Source organism: Venturia canescens, chromosome 5, assembly GCF_019457755.1.
Source record: "Venturia canescens isolate UGA chromosome 5, ASM1945775v1, whole genome shotgun sequence".
Lineage (NCBI taxonomy): Eukaryota > Metazoa > Arthropoda > Insecta > Hymenoptera > Ichneumonidae > Venturia > Venturia canescens.
In genome coordinates, this window is record NC_057425.1 from 10,050,291 (window position 1) to 10,069,081 (window position 18,791).

Below are 18,791 nucleotides of genomic sequence, written 5' to 3' on the forward strand. Positions count from 1 at the left end.
AAGCAGATAATGCGTGAACGAAGTTTCCTTACCGAGTTTCCCACGCCATGTAAACACCGACTATTAAGAGTAACCCTTTGTAGGCATACAGAGCAGCGAGCCAACCATTCGTGTGCTGAGATCTGCACACCTCAACCTCAACGAGAAAAAATCAATTTCTAAGTATTCGTCACCGGAAGAATGAAATAAAGGATCTTACAGTAACCGCTGTTTTTTGTACCTGCGGCTGGTAAATGACCGCGCGATCTTGCGCACTAATCTCCAACGTAAGGTTGCGGAGATCTCGTTGCATGGGATCGAGAGTGACCCAAAGGGTTACAACGAGACAGTCAATCAGCAAAAGAACGAAAATGAGACTAATTAATTGAGTGTCTTGCAGCAACTGTGGAAATAAAAAATGATGTCGTTAGACGCTTATAATCAGGTTACGCGTAGCGTTAAACCTCCTTTCGGAATATTAACCAATGAATTGCGTCTGGTCAAAGTGATAAATATTTACTTTGTTTTTAACCACTCCACTCCGGCTTCTAATGAAAATTCGATGGACTCTATAAGTTTTAGTGAACATGGAGCCAAACGCTAAAGAGAATCCTGCTGAGAGCAGGTAAGCTCGGGCCTGAAAATGCAGGGAGAGAATAATAAGCGAATTGTAAGGTTAAAAAAATAAATTTAAGAAAAATTCTCACCGTGCAAATCGTGGGGAAATATCCATCGCTGTCCGAAAGCGTAGCATGATCGAGACCCAGGAGTATAACGGCTCCGTAAACTAAAGCACATCCTACAGCGGCCATGTTATTCAGCCTTGGGCTGGATAGTTTGATGCTCCTTTAGATATACAAATACAAAAATTCTTTCTGTTAATGCAGCCTGAAGTGGATCATTTATGGGCAGATCTATCTGAACGTTTAAACTCGTAACTCAACCAGCACAATCGGTCCTGTGCTTAAAAATAACTATTGATTGAAAATTCATTTCCGCGAAAAAGTTCAGTTCGAGCGAGCGTACCAAGAACATCTTCCAAGAAAATCTTTTTTTTTTTAGCTTATGATTTTTTGATCCCATGACCTGCGAACATTGTCATTAGCTTTGATGTTATTTCTAGGGCTTTTATAAATCGATGTTATCGGAATGTCCCGAGTAACTGAACGCTGTTTTTTCATCCAATTGTTGTTCCTACAAACTTTCGCTATTTTTCCTACTGTCAGTGGTCCCCCTGTATTTTCTAGCTTCAATTTTGTTCCAGTCGATTATTCGAAACGTACATATTTTTACGAATAATTTAAAAAATATTCGAGCGTAACGTGGGTCGAACTGGCCTCTTTTTTTCGTAAATGCTAATTGGCCGAAACGGCGTTGATCACGAACGACCCACTTCGGCCGGAACAGGATGCTAACGAAACGTCGATCCTGCGGATGTTATTTTGCGATGACTATGGAAAGTGACGCAGTAAAAAATCCATATGAAGCTTCAAACTCGCCGACATCAACAAATTATTTGAAAAACGTTCGCAGACCGTGATGAAACATTTTTTCAAATCCAACGGTAGCTCACGTTCTTCAACATTTTTCGAATACGAAATCAATTACTGAAATATACGAATAAACGAAATATTCCTATTCGCCAATATAAAAAAGCTCTTACTTGTGCTTACGAAAATGTAAGTTGAAGGCGAGAAATGCTACAGCTAACGTCACTCCGACGCTAGCCAAGCACGTCACGGCCAGAAAAGCTCCGTATTCGATAGTGACCATTCGAAACCTGAAAATAAATAGCTCAACATAGAAGCCAAACCATTTAAGAAACTTATCGTTAATTTATTGTCGTTCGTCATTTAACCCGGCATTCTTCTAGTATTTCTTCGATTCAACAGGGAGAAAATTTGACCCAGACCACATGCGGCTTTGAAACATTAAGTTAAATCGATATCTGTAACGATATTCTTTTTCAAGCATCGAGTGACAATAAAATTGAATGGTACAAGGCTCGAAATTCATCGTCGGCTTCAAAAAAATTGGTGAAACTGGTCCTCAGTGGGAAGCTACGAATAATAATACGAGCTTTTTTGTTTAAGAAAAGACTGATGTCATCGAGTTCGAGTTGTGTTTTGAAAAAATGAATCTGTTAAAAAATTCACATTTTTCATCGTTCAGGTAGGAGCATGCACTTTTTTTTATTCAATGTGACAATTCGAAGGAATGAATTATTGAAAACTTTTATCTCGATTTCTCAGATGATATCAATATTAATATTGTTTCATATAAAATACGTAAATTCATATTCGTCCTGCGTATATCGGGTCTTTTTCCGTATCAAAACAGTGATTTTCGTCATACCGAAAAACTCTGCGCGCCACCGGAGGATGTTCGCCGGGCCAATGAATTCTGGCGCACCCCAGACAGTTCATCGTCAACTGTTTGTTTTTCGGTATATAAAGGGCTATTCTCCTAATCGAGTGTCCTGAAAAGTGGAAAAAACGATTGTTCAGTTTCACCATTTGAAACGATTAAATTATAAAATGGTTATAGAAAAGATAATTGTGACTCAATCGAAATAGAACGAAATTTCAATCGCGTTTTTTCGACTCAGGGAAGTTTCGATGTAGCCGAACGCGATGTACAAATTGCTTGAAAATTCATTCGTCCCCGTTAATTTTTCAATTCATCAAAATTCCTGAAATCCAGTCTCTTTTATTAAACCACTTTTTCAAAAATCTTCCGAGAATCGATAAAAAATATAAAATCAAGCTCGAAGAATAATGAACATGCCATTCAGCGGTACAAAATATCCTAAGTTAATTAATTAGTACATACAAATGCGTAAGCGTTTTGTAAAATAGTGAAATTTTTCATAGTGAGGAATGAAATGTCATTTGTATACGGATGTTTCGATGTTTTTACGAATGAATGGATTCTTTATCAGAAAATGGATAAGTCTGTGTACTGCAGGAAACTAGAAACCTTCCGAAATGTTCATCTTTCGATCTCGCCTTGAACGAAAGTGATTCAGAAAATATATATCTCGAAAAAAAGCTACGAATCTCTCTCGTGCGACATTTTGTCCTTATCTCATTTGTTATCTTCTCCCTGTTGCGATACTAACTTGAAAAAGAAAAAAAAATGGGCGTTCTCTTGTTACCCCAGAACACGCATAAGCCTTAAATCCAGGCTTTTGTGAAGAAACCTTTTGAAGGGATCAGCCTTCGCACAGGTTCCCATTGAAAATCGTTCCATGTTCTTTTGATGCCAGAGTAAAATATAGCAATAACTTTTACCGAACAGAATTGATGGGACGAAATAAAGTTAAATCTTCCAACACACATAAAGTATTGGCTTGCCATGGTCCTCGTGCATCGAGTAGCAAAAGTTATCTCAGTATGAAACGGACGTATATTACACCTCGTATCAAAGACATGCGCACGGAAAGCCCTGACAGACTTAATCAAGCAGCTGTCAACCCGAAAACAACTGGTTTTTGAAGCTGCAATGTCGCTTATAGTGGTTCAATGTGTTTCGAGGAGGACCCCGTCGATACATCATGCTTTCATCTGTTTGTCGATAAACATGAAAAATAAAGATGAATACAAAAGAACAAAGAATTCACATTTTTAAGCACCGGTCGAAGAGAAATTCGCAAGGGAAATGAAATATGAATTCACTGTTTCCTAGAAAAGCGTTGGAAATACAGCGAAAAAGAAATGCAAAAACGGTACAGTGGAAATACAAAAAAGTTGGCAATTCAACGGATTTTGAAGAAAATCAATATCAAGAATCAAAACTGCTTTTTTTATAATAAAATCCGAGACCGGAGGCTCGAATTACGTCGAATACCGTGTGAATATCCTGCCAGATTCAAAAAGCACCCAAACGTATCCGTTCTTTTTTAGTGTGCAAAAATATGTAACACTTTTCACGAACTCAAAGGCGTCAGCGTTTCAAAATAGAGAGTCACGTTGAATAGCCCTTATGCATATGAAATTTCATATCCACAAAAAAAATGTACGCCGCTGTGGTTATTCGTCATACAGCACTTTTTATCGTGGTCAAAAAAATGTAGCACGCATGTTTCGGGAAACATGTTCAGCCTGCTATGTTCGTAGGTCGACCAACGATCTCGTCACTTGGTACCACTCAAATTATGGAGAGGCATTGTTGCAGAGACCGACAAGAGAGAAAAAGAGTGAGCACTTGACCCATTGTTCATTGTTACAATTCTAATGTGGTAAATATAAAAAACAGAGTGCACCACGGTCATCAGAGGACCATGCACAATGAATAAATATTCGTTGGTGTATACTATTTTTGTATTTTTCTATTTTCACTTGATAAGAAATCAAGGAAGCTTTCAACGAGAGAAAATATATCAAAGGGAACTTCCACTTAAGAATGAATTAATGGATACATACATTCGTGTGTACTGCTGAACGGACCATCGAGTTTCAATGTCGCGTTCACAGTCAATTCTGTGAACTGAGCCTGAGCGTAAGGCAGGATGATCGATTTAAACAGGATACGAAGTTGAAAGGCGAACAGATAAGCACGAGCTACAACATTCGACAATCGAGTCGAACTTCGAGGGTGGATGTGATCTTTTCATGAAAATGAAGGCAAACAAACTTTGAGATGTGGTACGAAAAGAATCCAGAAAACGAGTCAATAAGTTGAAAAATATTCATTCCTATTGCACGATTGGATGGAAATATACTTTTGAATAAATGTTTATACTGATTAACGTTTGTTAACGCTCAATTACTGCAAAATTAAAAAATTTCTAAACGTAAGACTGGTTCTCGAACATTCGTAATTTTTTTTTTTTTTTTTTTTTTTCATTGCTGGTTACTCTTGGAAAGACAAATGTTTAAATGAAGATTGAAGATTTGAAGAGTTCATTAACGAAGATTGATTGACTTATTTTGTACCGAAAAATAGACGACATTCGGTCGAATTTAACGCGATGAAATTTCATTCCGAAACATATAAATATTAAATTTGAAATATTGAATAATCGGTTTTCCGAAAAAGTTTAATTGCTAATTATACAAATATCGTATTTGGTCAACCATCAATAATTGGTCTAATTCCAGCATAATTTAATGCCAAAGTATCGTACTTGAAATGTCGTTAATAATCGTCGTTTCATCACAAATTCCGACAGGAAAATCACTATTCCTTGAAACAATAAATATGAAAAAATACAAAGTTGAGCAATTGTGCGGTGGAGAGGAGTTGGATTAATTATAACCCCCTTACACGGTTTTTGACATGATCGTCATTGTGTTTCAACTCTAGTTTCATACCGTATGTGCACGCTTATGTGTGCACGATAGCAAATAATTAATGATCGAATGCTACGCGTTGCTCACACAGAGTTGATTTGATATGAATACGAGATTCATGTGCAAACACCGGGCTGCGTATATAACGAATTGGGTGGCTATATCGTGCTTTATTCAATTTGTAATTAGTGCAATTGTGTCTACGTGGAATGACTTCATGCATGCGGGAAACTTACCGTGCATCTGATAAAATGCTGTTATACCAACACGGTCTGCTCCATCGAAGGACACTGGTCCCTATAATTAATTGATGTTTTATTCTCATTGGCGTTAATCTTAATGTACTGTCGCAAGTAAGAGGATAACGAGGAAATTTAAACGGGATTAAGCTTTCAGAGCAATGGGAGGCTAGAAGACCTGATTTGCATTATGAGGATAATTACTAAAAAGTTCAGAGGCGTGTGAATAAAGCTCTTTACTGGGACGACAATAAATTTCAGGAACCAAGCAAAAAGTGGTACTAAAATTTACACGTATTTATCAACGTACAAGGAACAAAAAAATACTTTTTTACACTTTCAGATTTTAAATGAGCACTTTCCGAAACTAGTCTCTTGTATACTGTAATTATTATATAAATTTGAACTGGAGTTAATACTGATACTGTATCAGATGAAATAGAAATTATAATTCAGAGAGACTTACCGAAACTCCAACAAAATTGAGACTCTTCAGCTGCTCGAGTAAATAATGAGCCATCTCTTTACGCGAATGATTGTATTGAGCGATACTGGATTTGTTACTGTTCAGAAATTCCTCGAGCTTTTGCAGAGCCAGTGCCATCGACCAAACGGCATCATACGTTTGTCCAGCGTATTTCGAGAGTGTGACCCCTCTCTTAGCTAATTCCGAAGTGAATTCACTCGTAGTCTGAAAGAAACATATTTTTTGTGGCCAACGAACGCCACACAAGTTTGCTAATAAATTTTTATCATTTCTTCGTTAGAGAGTATACAAACGACCCTGAATTATTCAAATTTTTTGAAGTCTAGTCATGGAAAAAGTGAATAATTCCAAACGAAAATTTTCTACGTAAATAAAAAAAATTATTATTACGAATTCTGAGTTTCTACAGTGGCAACATTTTATCAGTATTATTCGAATAACTCAATCGTAAAATCACTTTTTTTAATTCTGTCGAAATACCAGCGGGTTGGGGTCAAGTAAAGTGAGATTAACGAATTATAGCCGCGACCAGCAAATCGATCAGCAACAGGTCAGTATGGTTTGGAGGATACGTTTAAAAAAAAGCACCGATCGATGCATCACAATTTTGCCGATAGCAGCGTACACCGGTACCGACTTTAGGTGTCCCAATCACCATTTCTACAGTTTCATTTCCACACCGATATTTCCTTGTACTGGCAACGAGATTCAGAGTAACGTTGGTGTATTGATATATCGAGCTTAACAACAGTGAGGTGTGAATTCGATATTACATTTTGTGGTTATTCTATGCGACAAAAACACAGAATTCACATGAGTGATCACTCGCATTTGGAGCATCGAAAAAGATGAGATATAATCGAGAATATATCCGTCCATCATTGTTTTATCGGAGGTCACCCATCGCGAATAAAACTGCCGACATGTGCCGCACGAGATTCGGCATTTTGTCTGCGTTGCATTTTACTTGCATCGATAACCAGGAATAATCGAATCAACAAAAATACAAGGAATACAAATATTTCGCTTTAACCAGTCGAATTTCGTTTGTAACATTCGTTTTCCAGCCAATATTTCTGCACGTACCCATTATTGAAGAATTTAAAAGTTCGGAATTCTGATTTTAAAAAATTCTCATAATATTAACTCAATTGAAAATTAAAAAAAAAAAAACAAAAAAAAAACAATCGATTGAAAAATCATTTTTTTGCGGCTCTTTCGTAGATAAAAATTAAAATTTGAAGTTTTGGCAGAATTGTGTGCGAAGTAGTTCAATTTCTCGTACACTTTACACGCCATTTTCCACACTGAGCGCCTTGTAAAATTAGTTTTATTCGAAAAAACCTTCTACTAACAGAAAAAATTTGGTTTCTGAATTTCAGATAAAGCTGTCGTGATCCTAACCCCCGCGTGGGCACTCTTCATGTCTTCGGAAACCAGCAGATCTAATTTCTCAAGTGTTGGATTGACATTTTTTTCTAATACCGTTAAAATCTTGCCGATTGATGTGCTTAAAATTTCTAATAAAATCATTTATACACTATATTCTTAAAAAAAACGGAAAAGTATATGCTTTTTGTAACCGATTTTTAAACGATTACTTTGGAGTTGAAATGTATTATGGAGAAATAAAAAAAGATTTGGGCACAGCTAACGCGTCTTGTTCAAAAGGAAGCTTCAAAATGAAAACTTTTGTTGTTTTCCCAGCTGAATCGATGTGTATAGATATAAGGCCGATGGGAAGAACGAGAGCAAAGGAAGCGAAGAGAGAAAGAGAGGAGGCGAGTTGTGCTATCGCGAAATTGGAAAGTGTCCCGTGATCTAGGTCTCCAATTTTTTCTTCTCCTCTCATTATCCTTCTGTTTTAATGTAACGAGAATAAAGGAGAACAGACAATCCGTTCGTAACCGAGCCAGAAATATATTTCGCATTGAACTACTTTGTCCTGGATTTTTTAATCGCCGAAAAGACGGCTACATTTTATTTTTCCTCCGTCTGATATTCCCGAGGTACAATGAAGACGACAGCAGTCGTGTATCTCGCTTCATCGTATCAGCAGTAATGTATGTCGCTTCTTCGATTCCCGAGTGGTCATAAAAATAAGAGCGAAAAAATAGAACCGAGAGAGAGGCTCGAGCTTCAACCAGCGGGAGGGAACTGAAGCAGCAGGTGCTTAGGATCCATGAGCAGGAAGAGATACGATATCATATTCCCATTAAGTCTCATCTGGGTTACGAGGCAAAAGGAGAGTCCACAAAAAAGCGTGAACATAAAATTACTCAGCAACCTCGCGATGATCGGAAGCGATCGTAAAGATTTACACTTTAAAACTGAACTGATCGGAAGCTTAAGGGGTGATATCACTGTGACCACAGAGCTATCCGGAACGAGAAGAAAAAATGTTTGCTCTGGAAACTTATACGCGTCCAAAATTTCGATCGATACATTTTTTTCCCGGGCATTAACTTATTCGCCTCATATTCTCAACGCTTCAGAGTGTATTTTAAGGCAACGAAGAGAAAAACGATTTTTATAAAAATCTCCAGTGATTTTTGCCTTTAAAGAATCAAAGTCTCGGATTAAGATACAAAACGGATGATATGGACTGAGCTCCTCACTCGAGAAAAGGTAAACATTGAGTCTTTATAAAATATGATAAATTAAAAAAAAAATAGTGATGAGCAATAACATGGAAGAATTTACAGCTATTTTGAACCCTGAATCGACGTAACAACTATTTTTTTAAATTACTATATTAGTTCGTTCATGGGAAAGAAAATTTTTTTTTTAATTTTTAATATCAACTAGAATTGAAGCCTAAAAGTATCAGGTTAAAATAGAAAACAAATACGTAGTATTCGTTCATCGTTTACATTTCCCATGTGACCAAAACAATGAACGCGATTCATGGCCAATGGCAGTGACCGACTCTTAAATAAACCAAGAGTATTTTCGATTCTCTCTCTCTTTTTCTCCTTTTCTCTAATAAAAGGAAAAAACTCTTCTACAACACATTATCGTTACAAAAAAGTTCCCTTTTTCCCGGATGTTTTTCGTGCTTCGCCAAGCAAGCTAATGCCTCACAGTCTAACATCTAAATCGTGGTATTTGTTTATTACCTACTTCATCCCCACACACACACACACACACAAAAATAAAAAAACGAGATCATAGAAAATTGCTATGTAGTACTTCGTGCCAATACGATTGACTTTTTTCATAAAAAATCAATGAATGACCGTGGCAAAGGTTAAAAGTAATACGAAAGAATTCAGGTTGTGAATGAAAAACATTGACCCGATATTTCAACGACTAATGTTGGCGTATGTCAAACTCATAGATTTTTCTCAACACTTTACTTTTACCAATATCTTCACGTCTGAACATTGGCTCGCACGAAACAAATGCAGTTAGTCAGCACTAGACAAAAAACAAAACATCTCACTGCCGAGTAAATAATCTTCCAAGTTTTTTGTTGGTCCTAGTCAGTCACAGAAATTCTGAATTCGAAGAAAAATGGATGAGAAAGCGTCAGAACTCGCGCTGGCGTTTTCATACTTTTAATAAACATGTCTCTTCCTCCTAACTTCCGTTGCTAATAAATATCGCTCAATTTCCGAAGAATCTTAAAAAGAAGAACTCACCAATCCGGAGTAGCTCGCTTCTTCGGTCAAACTTGTACCATAGCTTTGAACGATAATCAGTCCATTTAGGGTTTCCGATAGTTGCGACGTTGAACAATCCTCCGGTCCGTTGTGCCACCAATCTCCGCTCATTCCCGAAAGATCAATTGCTTCTCCGGGTAAGATCCACGCGTAATCGCCACCATGCATACCAAGTTTCCAGGCCTTCGATTAAAAGGTCAAGAAAGTTTCATTGATACGATGGGAAATAGAATTTCACAAAAAATCAAGTCCTCAAAGAAAGACGTGAACCAAAAATTGTGCAGCGATACGAAAGTATGAAATAAAAAACTCAATTTTTTAAAATTAAATCCTACTGCATTGTACCAAGATCTGATTCGTATTTTTATTTTTTAAGGGGGGTCCTGCTTCAGAAAGTCAAAAAGTCTATTGTTTTCGGTAATGTTTTTAGGATGGAAGGAAATAGCTGAGCATAGCGAACTTTTCGGTATAGTTTCAGGGATATTTCGAAAGTACAAAAACACTTTTTTAATGTAAGAAATACTAATTGTGCATGGTTTATGTGCAAAGTCTGATTGTCGAAGTTTCTCAGCTGCGTACAACGTCGTGGAGATCGTAATTATTGTCTGCAACAAAAATTTCAGAGGGACTCGAAAATGCCAAATCTCTTAAATCCTGCACCACGTCAGACGAATGGACGTAATAGAAGGAGCATTCGTTCGCTTTACCGAAAGTCGTTTTATTCGTACAAACTTCTGTGCCACCGTGAAAAGTTATTTGCGATGAATGTTTCCATTGCTCATTGGCGATGTAGGTGTGTGCTTCGACTATTAATTTTTTTTCAATTTACTGTTGAACGCGAACGATTTTAAAGAATTATTCACCATTTATATGTAGCATTTTTTATGGATCTAAAGGGCATGGGTAAGAATGCATCCATTAATTCGTAGCACGTTCGAACCAATCGACGGAACTTGAATACACGTTTCAACGGCTGTTCCATCGCAAATAGTTCGATTCGATTCAGCGTTGTAACTTGGTTTGAATGCATTTAAACGATTACAATAAGATCGAAGTTTGTGCTGCAAGCCAATGGCGTGAGGGAATTTTCGGTCGTGCACATTACTCAGAATAATTCGCTGCAAAGGCTAATTCCCTGCAAATTCCACTTACTAGTAGGAAGAATTTTCGTACCTCGCAGAATAATAAAGGCGCCAACTTCGGTGAAAAGCTGCCGATTATTATCCTCGTATCTAGTTCCTGAAATCATACGATGTCATGAAAATGTGAATTTTCATCCGACGTCTGCTGCTTCACAGGTAAGTAGCTTAAATTGATTCCCGAACATTTGGAAATTCTAAAAGTTCATTAAGTAAAGTTTGAAAAAAAATAACGAAATAATTTAATTACATGACGATGATAAAGCTGTTTGAAAAATTGCAGAACCTCGCAGATTACTCAATCATTTTTTAAGTACCAAATTAATATCAGCTGATCAATACGCTGACGGAATTCCGGATATTCCACAATTCTATTCATTGTGAGCAACTATTGGCATGATAATTCCCTTTGGAATGTATTGAAAGATTCCTTCATTATATATCAATGACCAGAATTAAAACATAAATGTTACTTTGACAACACCGAAACTTTCAATGCGTAGAGTATTACAAAATATTCGGTAACATTCAAGAATTTCTATTTTGGATATTTTTAAAAAGCTGTCCTCGTAAAACACTGTTATGCATTAGAATTTTTTTTCATTTTCGTTTACCCGAATGCGGAGAACAAAATAGAAATAATTTGTTTCCTGATTCGAAATCGTGAATTTGTTACTAAACGGAACGAATTGTTAAGATCGTTCATGCACGAGACAATTTTCTTAAGAAAGTCTTGAAATTTACACAGAGTTTAAATGGATAGTCGACTGATACACATATCAAATTTTAAAGGGTTCGTCTTATTGTATATTAAGATAAACGCGTTTAAATATGAAGAAAAATACACAAGGTTGTAGGGATTATGCGTAAAAAATCGTTTTTCTTTCCATATAACGAATAAACGCTTCTTACGAAGTTTATGAAAAACGTACACAATAAGACCGAAGTATAATGAAGGTCTGGGAAAAAATTCGAGACGATTTTCTTACTAGTAATAAAGACATATTACGTTAAAGATTGAACGAAATTGGTAATGAGCACTCGTACAACCTCACATTTGCTTATTTCGGCATTTTGTTTGTTCTTGGTCCATTCCTGTCAGGGTCTTCTGTTTTTTTATTAACACTTTTTTCTTGACACATTTCCCTTCGTGTTTTCCCTTTGCGCTCTCTAAAGCGATTTTTTACGTAACAAACTATAGTATTTTCGGCAAGGACGAATGAAATTTCGGGTTGAGTCAGTGATCAATTAATGGCTTGTAATTTCATTCGCCAAAAGATAAGTTGAACAAATTTATTTACAATTTCGAATTAATAATTCTCACAACAATTTAGAGCGATTACGTCTTTAATTAGGAAGTAAAAACAGGTCCAATTTAAACACCCATAAAATACGATTCTTCGGGCATGATCTACCTTAAAAGCTCGATATGTTAGCAGTTTATTTGATTGATGAATTTCATCAAATTTTTACCCACTAGCATTTGAACTTGTGACCTACGGTGTAACCTGCGTGAGTACCTAGCTCTGTATACACTATACGTTGCTATTGACTTGCGAAACTTTTATATCGGGAACATATTTTGAGTCTTATTTAATATTGGCGTAAACGTCAATAATGAAATCATGCGTAACACGAATAAATATCGCAGTCTGCTTCTTGTTGCAAGCAGGATTTTTTTTTCTGTCGACCAGCGTAAATACACTATTAACTGAGGACAGAATTGAGAATTTAAGGTAGCGATGGAATTAATTCGAGCTCATCAAACAGAAGATTTTTTTCTATCTCTCATTGGTTATATTCAATCAAACGTTCAGCATGCCCGCAGTCTATTGACATGAACTTTTCTTGTTACAAATCGCAAACTTAATTGTAGATTGGAACAGAAATGGTTTGATCTGTCGACGTTAACGAATTTCGCGAACAAAGTACGCTTCCTCGAAGCATGCAAATAAAAGAATTTTTTTCACTTCTTTTTCAAAAATGGATTATCCTCAAACCAATTATTCTCGTTTTTTGTTCCAATTATTGCCAGACTTTAGATTCATTCACAAATTTCGTAAGCACGAATCTACAGTGAGCCTTATGAATATTAATATTGTGAGTATTCAAGTGTCATCAGTCGCTTTCGAAGCAGCTGAAGGCCCTTCTCGAAACACTTCTGCACGGAAGCTTAAATATTTAGAAACTCCTTTTATTTTTCCGAGAGTTTAAAAACGAGGAATAAAAAATTAACTTTGACGTTGCAGCTTTTTTCAATTGGAAAAAAGTAAAATACACGCATTTTTTTAAGCTTAACGTTCAATATAACCGAGAATAACCCATGCTCTCTCGCAAATGGGACAGTTTTTACTGATGCTGAATCGTCCGAGTAAATCGTTCAACAAACAGAGAAAACTAGGCGGAAATTCGAACAAGTCGAAACACTTTTCCTTATATAATTGAAATTCTTTTCTGTTGCAGAATAAGGAAATCGATCAGTCGATAAAAAATGTAATTTCTTAGTAAATCTCGGGTCAAAATTCACTTGCATTTTCTGCATGTACTAACCTATCTTTTGGAACGTCCAAAGTACCTCTTCGCTAATGTATTTTTTATTTGGTATATGGAAGCGATCACTTAATGCCATACAGCAGTGGGAAATAGACACGAACTGATCGGCTAGTCAAAGAGGTCAGAAGGTCGTAGAGGGTCAGCTACGTGACATCCCACTGAGCCTCTTGGATACTCACTCACGTGCTATCACTCTCTTGTCTCTTTCCAGGGCTCTCACCCTCCTTTACGTATCACTGCTACTCCCATTGTACTACAGATCGGTACACTCCTGTGTATATGTAAATGTCCCTTCTAACCCTCGATTTTGGAGGTAAACCATCGAAACGCACCATGAATTCACGATGAAGCTTCCGACAAAGGAAATGACAGAATTCGGAACATCGAGAGCGATTCGTTCTCGGATTACTGGCAGTTTTATCCTCCCATTTGAATACCCTCTCCTAATGGCTCTACTTAACCTTTACACTCATATGCTGTTATTGCCATTATTTTATATTTTCAGTAATATCTGCTGAGTCTATCAAAAGTATTTGATTGATTTTTGTCTCTATGAAAACAGTATTCGACGGTGAAATTATTCAGTTAGAGCAATTTTTAATTAGTTTTTTTATGTGTGGGTTTCGATGCGTTGAAAAAAAATACTTCGAATATTCTGCGAGATGTTGGTTATCGTTTTTAAATTTTCTCAATATTTTTGATGATACCAAAGGAAAATTACGAAGACGTGTCACCTGCCTTCAATGTACGCAGTTGTTCTTTGTAATCATTCTCCCCAAACGTAATGGTTGCCGCACACGTGATGTTTGCCTGTTCCAATTCCGTCACGAGATCATTCACGGCCTGTGAACAAAGCATAAGAGCGAGTAGAGTCCGGTGCTGGAGTTCAAATAGACGCGAATTAACGCGGGAACAGCTTAGTACGTTGTGGCCTTGGAGTCACCGGAAAACCGTGGAAAATGGAATCGTGGCTTTCACCAAAATGAACCGTTGATCTTCACGCTCTTGGCATTCCGCTTCCCTCTCAAGCTCATCAAGGGCTAAACGTTTTACGGGACCGTTGACGAGATTTTTTTCCTCTACCACAAACGCGAATGAAATTAGTTACGAGCTTGATTATAAATGTTTGCACAATTCTGTTTCAGAGACGGAAGCTCAAATTGTTCATCAAGCTCGATTGAGTGTGAATTATTTTTTTTGCAAAAACCCAGCAAGCTATATTTTGCTACGTCATAATGCTGAATTTATTTGTCAAGAGACTCAAATTCGACATGAAAATTCAAGCGAAAAAAATTCATTGGTTTAAAATTGAATGAAATTGATATCAATAATTTTTTTTCTGAACATAATATAGAACGCTGTGCCCAACGTTGAATGAGTAAATAAATAGAAAGGCTCGGAAATTCTGTCGAAATTCCAACCGTTAATTCGTAAACAACGAATACTTGAAAATATCTGCACACATTGCAATATTTTTTGAACATTTCATCTATTATTTTGAGACCGATGGTAAATTAATATTTCACAACACAATTCCGCGGTGCGAATTTAAAATAAGGTATCCTCGATGACGAGACAGCAATTTCATTTTGGCCAATTACCAAAGAATACATGTCGCCGTTCTGGGAAAGTGCGGTGACAGTGTCCCAGCCAAAATATTTTATCAGAGAAATCCTCGCTGGATTGTGACTCGAATCGGGCGCCACAGTTCGCACGAAAAGTGGAAATTCCGTCGGATCTGAGAGCGCTGGGGCTGTTGAGCCATACGATACTTGAACGATGTTCCAGTAGGGAACAATCTTCGCAAGGGTCTCCGTGACCTCGGAACAGGCCGTGCCCAGCAAGAGTGGCATTATCACGCTGCTGTTCGAAGTGTACAGTGCATGGAAGAATCGATCGACGGCTACTCCAGGATCGCACTGTGAAGAGAAACATGAAAAATATATTTGACTATTTTTCTCAATGCGGTCACGTTTTGTGTTCGTTTCAAAGGAAAATGTTTTCACACACTCCTCAACTTATTTTCCGCGGTGCTCGACTCAACATTATTCAATTTTCCAGGAACAATAACCGCTTAGCTTTCAAAACATTTTCACAACTGTCGCTTTTTCTGTAGCAAATACTCCAGCCGGAATATTATTAATTGAGCTTAAATTCTTTAATGCCACAATCGCAAATGTTTCGCTCTGCAAATAATCATTTTAAACTTTTGTTCGATGCAGAGAATCATGCACAATGAAGTTGGACGCGACGAACGTTTATTCTCGACGATTTATGTAGACGAAACAGAGTTTTGAAATGATGTTAACATTAATTATGAATGGCACTGTATATTGTGCGATTCCTAATTCCCCCGGGTAGCGTTCTAGGCATAAATCCATTTGAAAAAATTCAGATAAAAGTTTTTCCGAAAATACTGCACGCATGATGGTAAACTCAAATTCATTTAAACTGCATAAATTCATAATAAAGATCAACCAATACGAGCAAAGAATTCATTGGCAAAGTGACGGAGTGTCGAAAAGAATACACGAATTTCTGCTAGGCGTTGCGTTACTTTCCCTCCTTCAGTGGTCACCTGGAAGGGGAACTACGACCAAGGTAGAGGTGTCTGGAATTCAATATCAACGCGGTTCCACCATAGGCACGGATATGATTGCGTTTGCATCTATATAACTTGGGTAATCTTAAAATTGCGATAACTGGAGCGGTAAGAGGTTCATCGGCCGGGAACGCTGCAAGGTGTAATTCAATTGCTAGACCCATATGTAATATAGCGAAAGGGGTTGGCTCCCTCGCTCAGATGAAACGTGGCTGCGACACCGCTTAATTGCTTGTGGCCAGAATTAAAAGCCAAATTTACAGTTTGCCTGGGAGAACTGAAGCCCGAAGGGGATTAAGCTACGGAACGCCTCACCGATTCTGTCAATCAAGGCATTCATTTACGATACTTTAGTCACTTTCGTCACAACGCTTCGCAAAGGTTTTTTCATTCAATGTGTTTTTCATTCACTTAAGAACGCTGTGCGTTCTTAAGTGTCCAAGATGTTAAATTTCTAATATCTCGTTAAATAACTATTTTAGGAGATTTTTTATGTCAATCAATATTGTGGAGGTGATCGAGGCGCACCACTTTCATTTGTTGAATATTTCGATAAAATCCATTCCAACAAAGATATAGAGAAAAATCGAGTTTTTTTATTTGCAACCATTTTTAATTGCGCAATCGTTGGCACTGGCATTTGCACTAGAACCTGAAGACGCGTTCCTGTAGAAAACAAGAGCTGAAAATAAATCGGCGTTCCTCTTAAGTCTTTGAATAGATCTCAGGTATATTTTGGTTGGATTACTTCAGTGGAGGACCAATGAGCATGGACCATGTAAAAAATAATGAGCAAGGACAGGAAGTATTTGAAATTATAAACTAATGAGAGAGCGAGTGAAGTTTCATTTAGTATGAATTATTGCAGAAGATGATATTTCGACAACGGTTTTCTCATGTCGATGTTGATAAAATTGATAAACAATCCCATAAATAATTTTCTCTATTTCGTACCGGAATTCATTCGTTTTTCCAGTGCTGTGTTTCGGCAAACATAAAATAGAATTGGACCACAAGTGGGGACGGTCAAAGTAAAATTCAGTCAATATAGGATCGGAGAAATGAGTGATGAAATCTTTGAGGCTGCACAGACCTCTTGAAACTTTCCTAGTTTTTCAGATGGCTCGGTATCGTATATTTGTCAACACGTATATAGACATATCCCAAAACCATGGCAAACGATAAACGTGGAGTCTACGTTACTCTTTAACATAAATTGTGTCTTTTTACGCCCTTCTAATGGTGAAAACTGAAGAGTACTTGAACACCGGCTTTATTGCGAAAAGTGTTTCTTTCTCTGACCCCCGGTAAAGTGCTTGGAAACGAGAGGAAGAGAGCGACCGCTCTCGAACCGTTTGTGCAGTTGTGCAGTGCAACTCGGCTGTCCGCTCTTGCTTTTCGACAGCGCAATTATGAATTTTCACTTTGTGATATTCTTGAGAGAAGGAACCTCTGCAAATATTGAAATCGGCCGTTCACCAAACTTCAGATTTAACATTAAATCCTCACTCGACTTGAGGCTTATTCTTATTATTCGGCACTGTCACAATGAATGCTCTTTGTCTCATAATATTTCGGATTTTAATCGCGAATTTTAAGTTTTACTTATGACCGAAGATGACAAAAAAATTCAGAAATAAGTAGTTTTACAAAACTACAAATATATTACACTAAAAGATTTAACTTTTTTTTTAATCCAAATGTGATTTAAATTTGAAAGCACTTTTTTAGAATGAAGAAAATATTTTTTCAATATAACTTTCAATAAATTATTTATAATCGAACGCCAGTCATAAAAAAGCCATACATTACTTGATTCCAGATCCAAATTAAAACTTGGCGTTCATGGTCAATGAAAAAAAAAGAGGAATTTACACAGTTTAATATCTCAACTGACAATGAATGGCAAAATGCCGCAGTTTCTAAAGCACGATACAAAATAAAATATATATAACAAAATATAATATAAAAGCAAGTCTATAAGGCAATGCATTAATTCACAGCGCTATATCCGGTGTAGAACTATTACAATCCAAAAACCGTTAGTTGTAAAATTGGCACCTCGTTGGTACCGTGATTATCGAACTGCCAATCGCCAAACGTACGGCATCGAACAGGCAGCTTTGAAATATTTCAGCGTTGTTCTTGGCCGAACATTTTTACGTGTCATTATTGGACACCTAGTGGCCCTAGAGGGATGACACCTGGACACGAGGAAAATTGACTTTTCGTTGCCAGCCGCAAGAAGCACATGTACGCGTGTCTTCTTTCCAAGGCAGGAAGAGCGAGGTTTCACACTTTTTATATTTTCGACTGAAATGAAGAATCTCAACAACAAAACTAACATTATTGAATTCCTATAAAAAACACACTGTGCTCAGTAAAAACTATGGACGTAAATAACCACGGAATAATAATGATAATCATGAAATAATAATAATGAAAATGAATAGCAAGAGTAAACAAACGATAAAGAGATTTTGGTGAAATTAATATGATATGAATTACTGAATTTCCTGGTATAATATTTGGCGAATAAAAGAAACTGTGCTGTAAAATAAAACATATAAGATTTTGATGAATTTCGCTTGCTAGATTAGTCTCCACCACCCAGCACCTCCGGCGTAGTGACGTGCAATGTAAAAGGAATCGTAAACTCGGTCCACTAGTTGACACGGTTTTGTGGAAATAACGAGACCCCAAGATGTTACGCTGCAGTGCAAGGTAATAGGATTTTTATTATTTTTTTTTTTTAACTTTACGACGTCCAGTGCTAAATCTTCTTGCTGATCGTTTTTTCCGATTATCGTCTTTCGGATGGATGATTCCGTTT

General features: G+C 37.0%; 1 protein-coding gene across 2 annotated transcripts in view; it reads right to left on the minus strand.

The window, feature by feature from the left end:
- GABA-B-R3 (gamma-aminobutyric acid type B receptor subunit 3) overlaps nucleotides 1–18,791 on the minus strand; it is a 61,197-nt gene that overhangs the window by 8,566 nt on the left and 33,840 nt on the right. For both annotated transcript variants that reach the window (XM_043420635.1, XM_043420636.1), the window contains exons 3-14: nucleotides 14,958–15,275; nucleotides 14,095–14,199; nucleotides 10,838–10,903; nucleotides 9,644–9,847; nucleotides 5,979–6,203; nucleotides 5,510–5,570; nucleotides 2,335–2,458; nucleotides 1,643–1,759; nucleotides 687–825; nucleotides 500–616; nucleotides 221–382; nucleotides 33–136 (exon numbers count right to left, since the gene is read on the minus strand). In XM_043420635.1, the coding sequence (XP_043276570.1) occupies nucleotides 33–136; nucleotides 221–382; nucleotides 500–616; nucleotides 687–825; nucleotides 1,643–1,759; nucleotides 2,335–2,458; nucleotides 5,510–5,570; nucleotides 5,979–6,203; nucleotides 9,644–9,847; nucleotides 10,838–10,903; nucleotides 14,095–14,199; nucleotides 14,958–15,275 (1,742 nt within the window). The remainder of the gene's footprint in view (nucleotides 1–32; nucleotides 137–220; nucleotides 383–499; nucleotides 617–686; nucleotides 826–1,642; nucleotides 1,760–2,334; nucleotides 2,459–5,509; nucleotides 5,571–5,978; nucleotides 6,204–9,643; nucleotides 9,848–10,837; nucleotides 10,904–14,094; nucleotides 14,200–14,957; nucleotides 15,276–18,791) is intronic.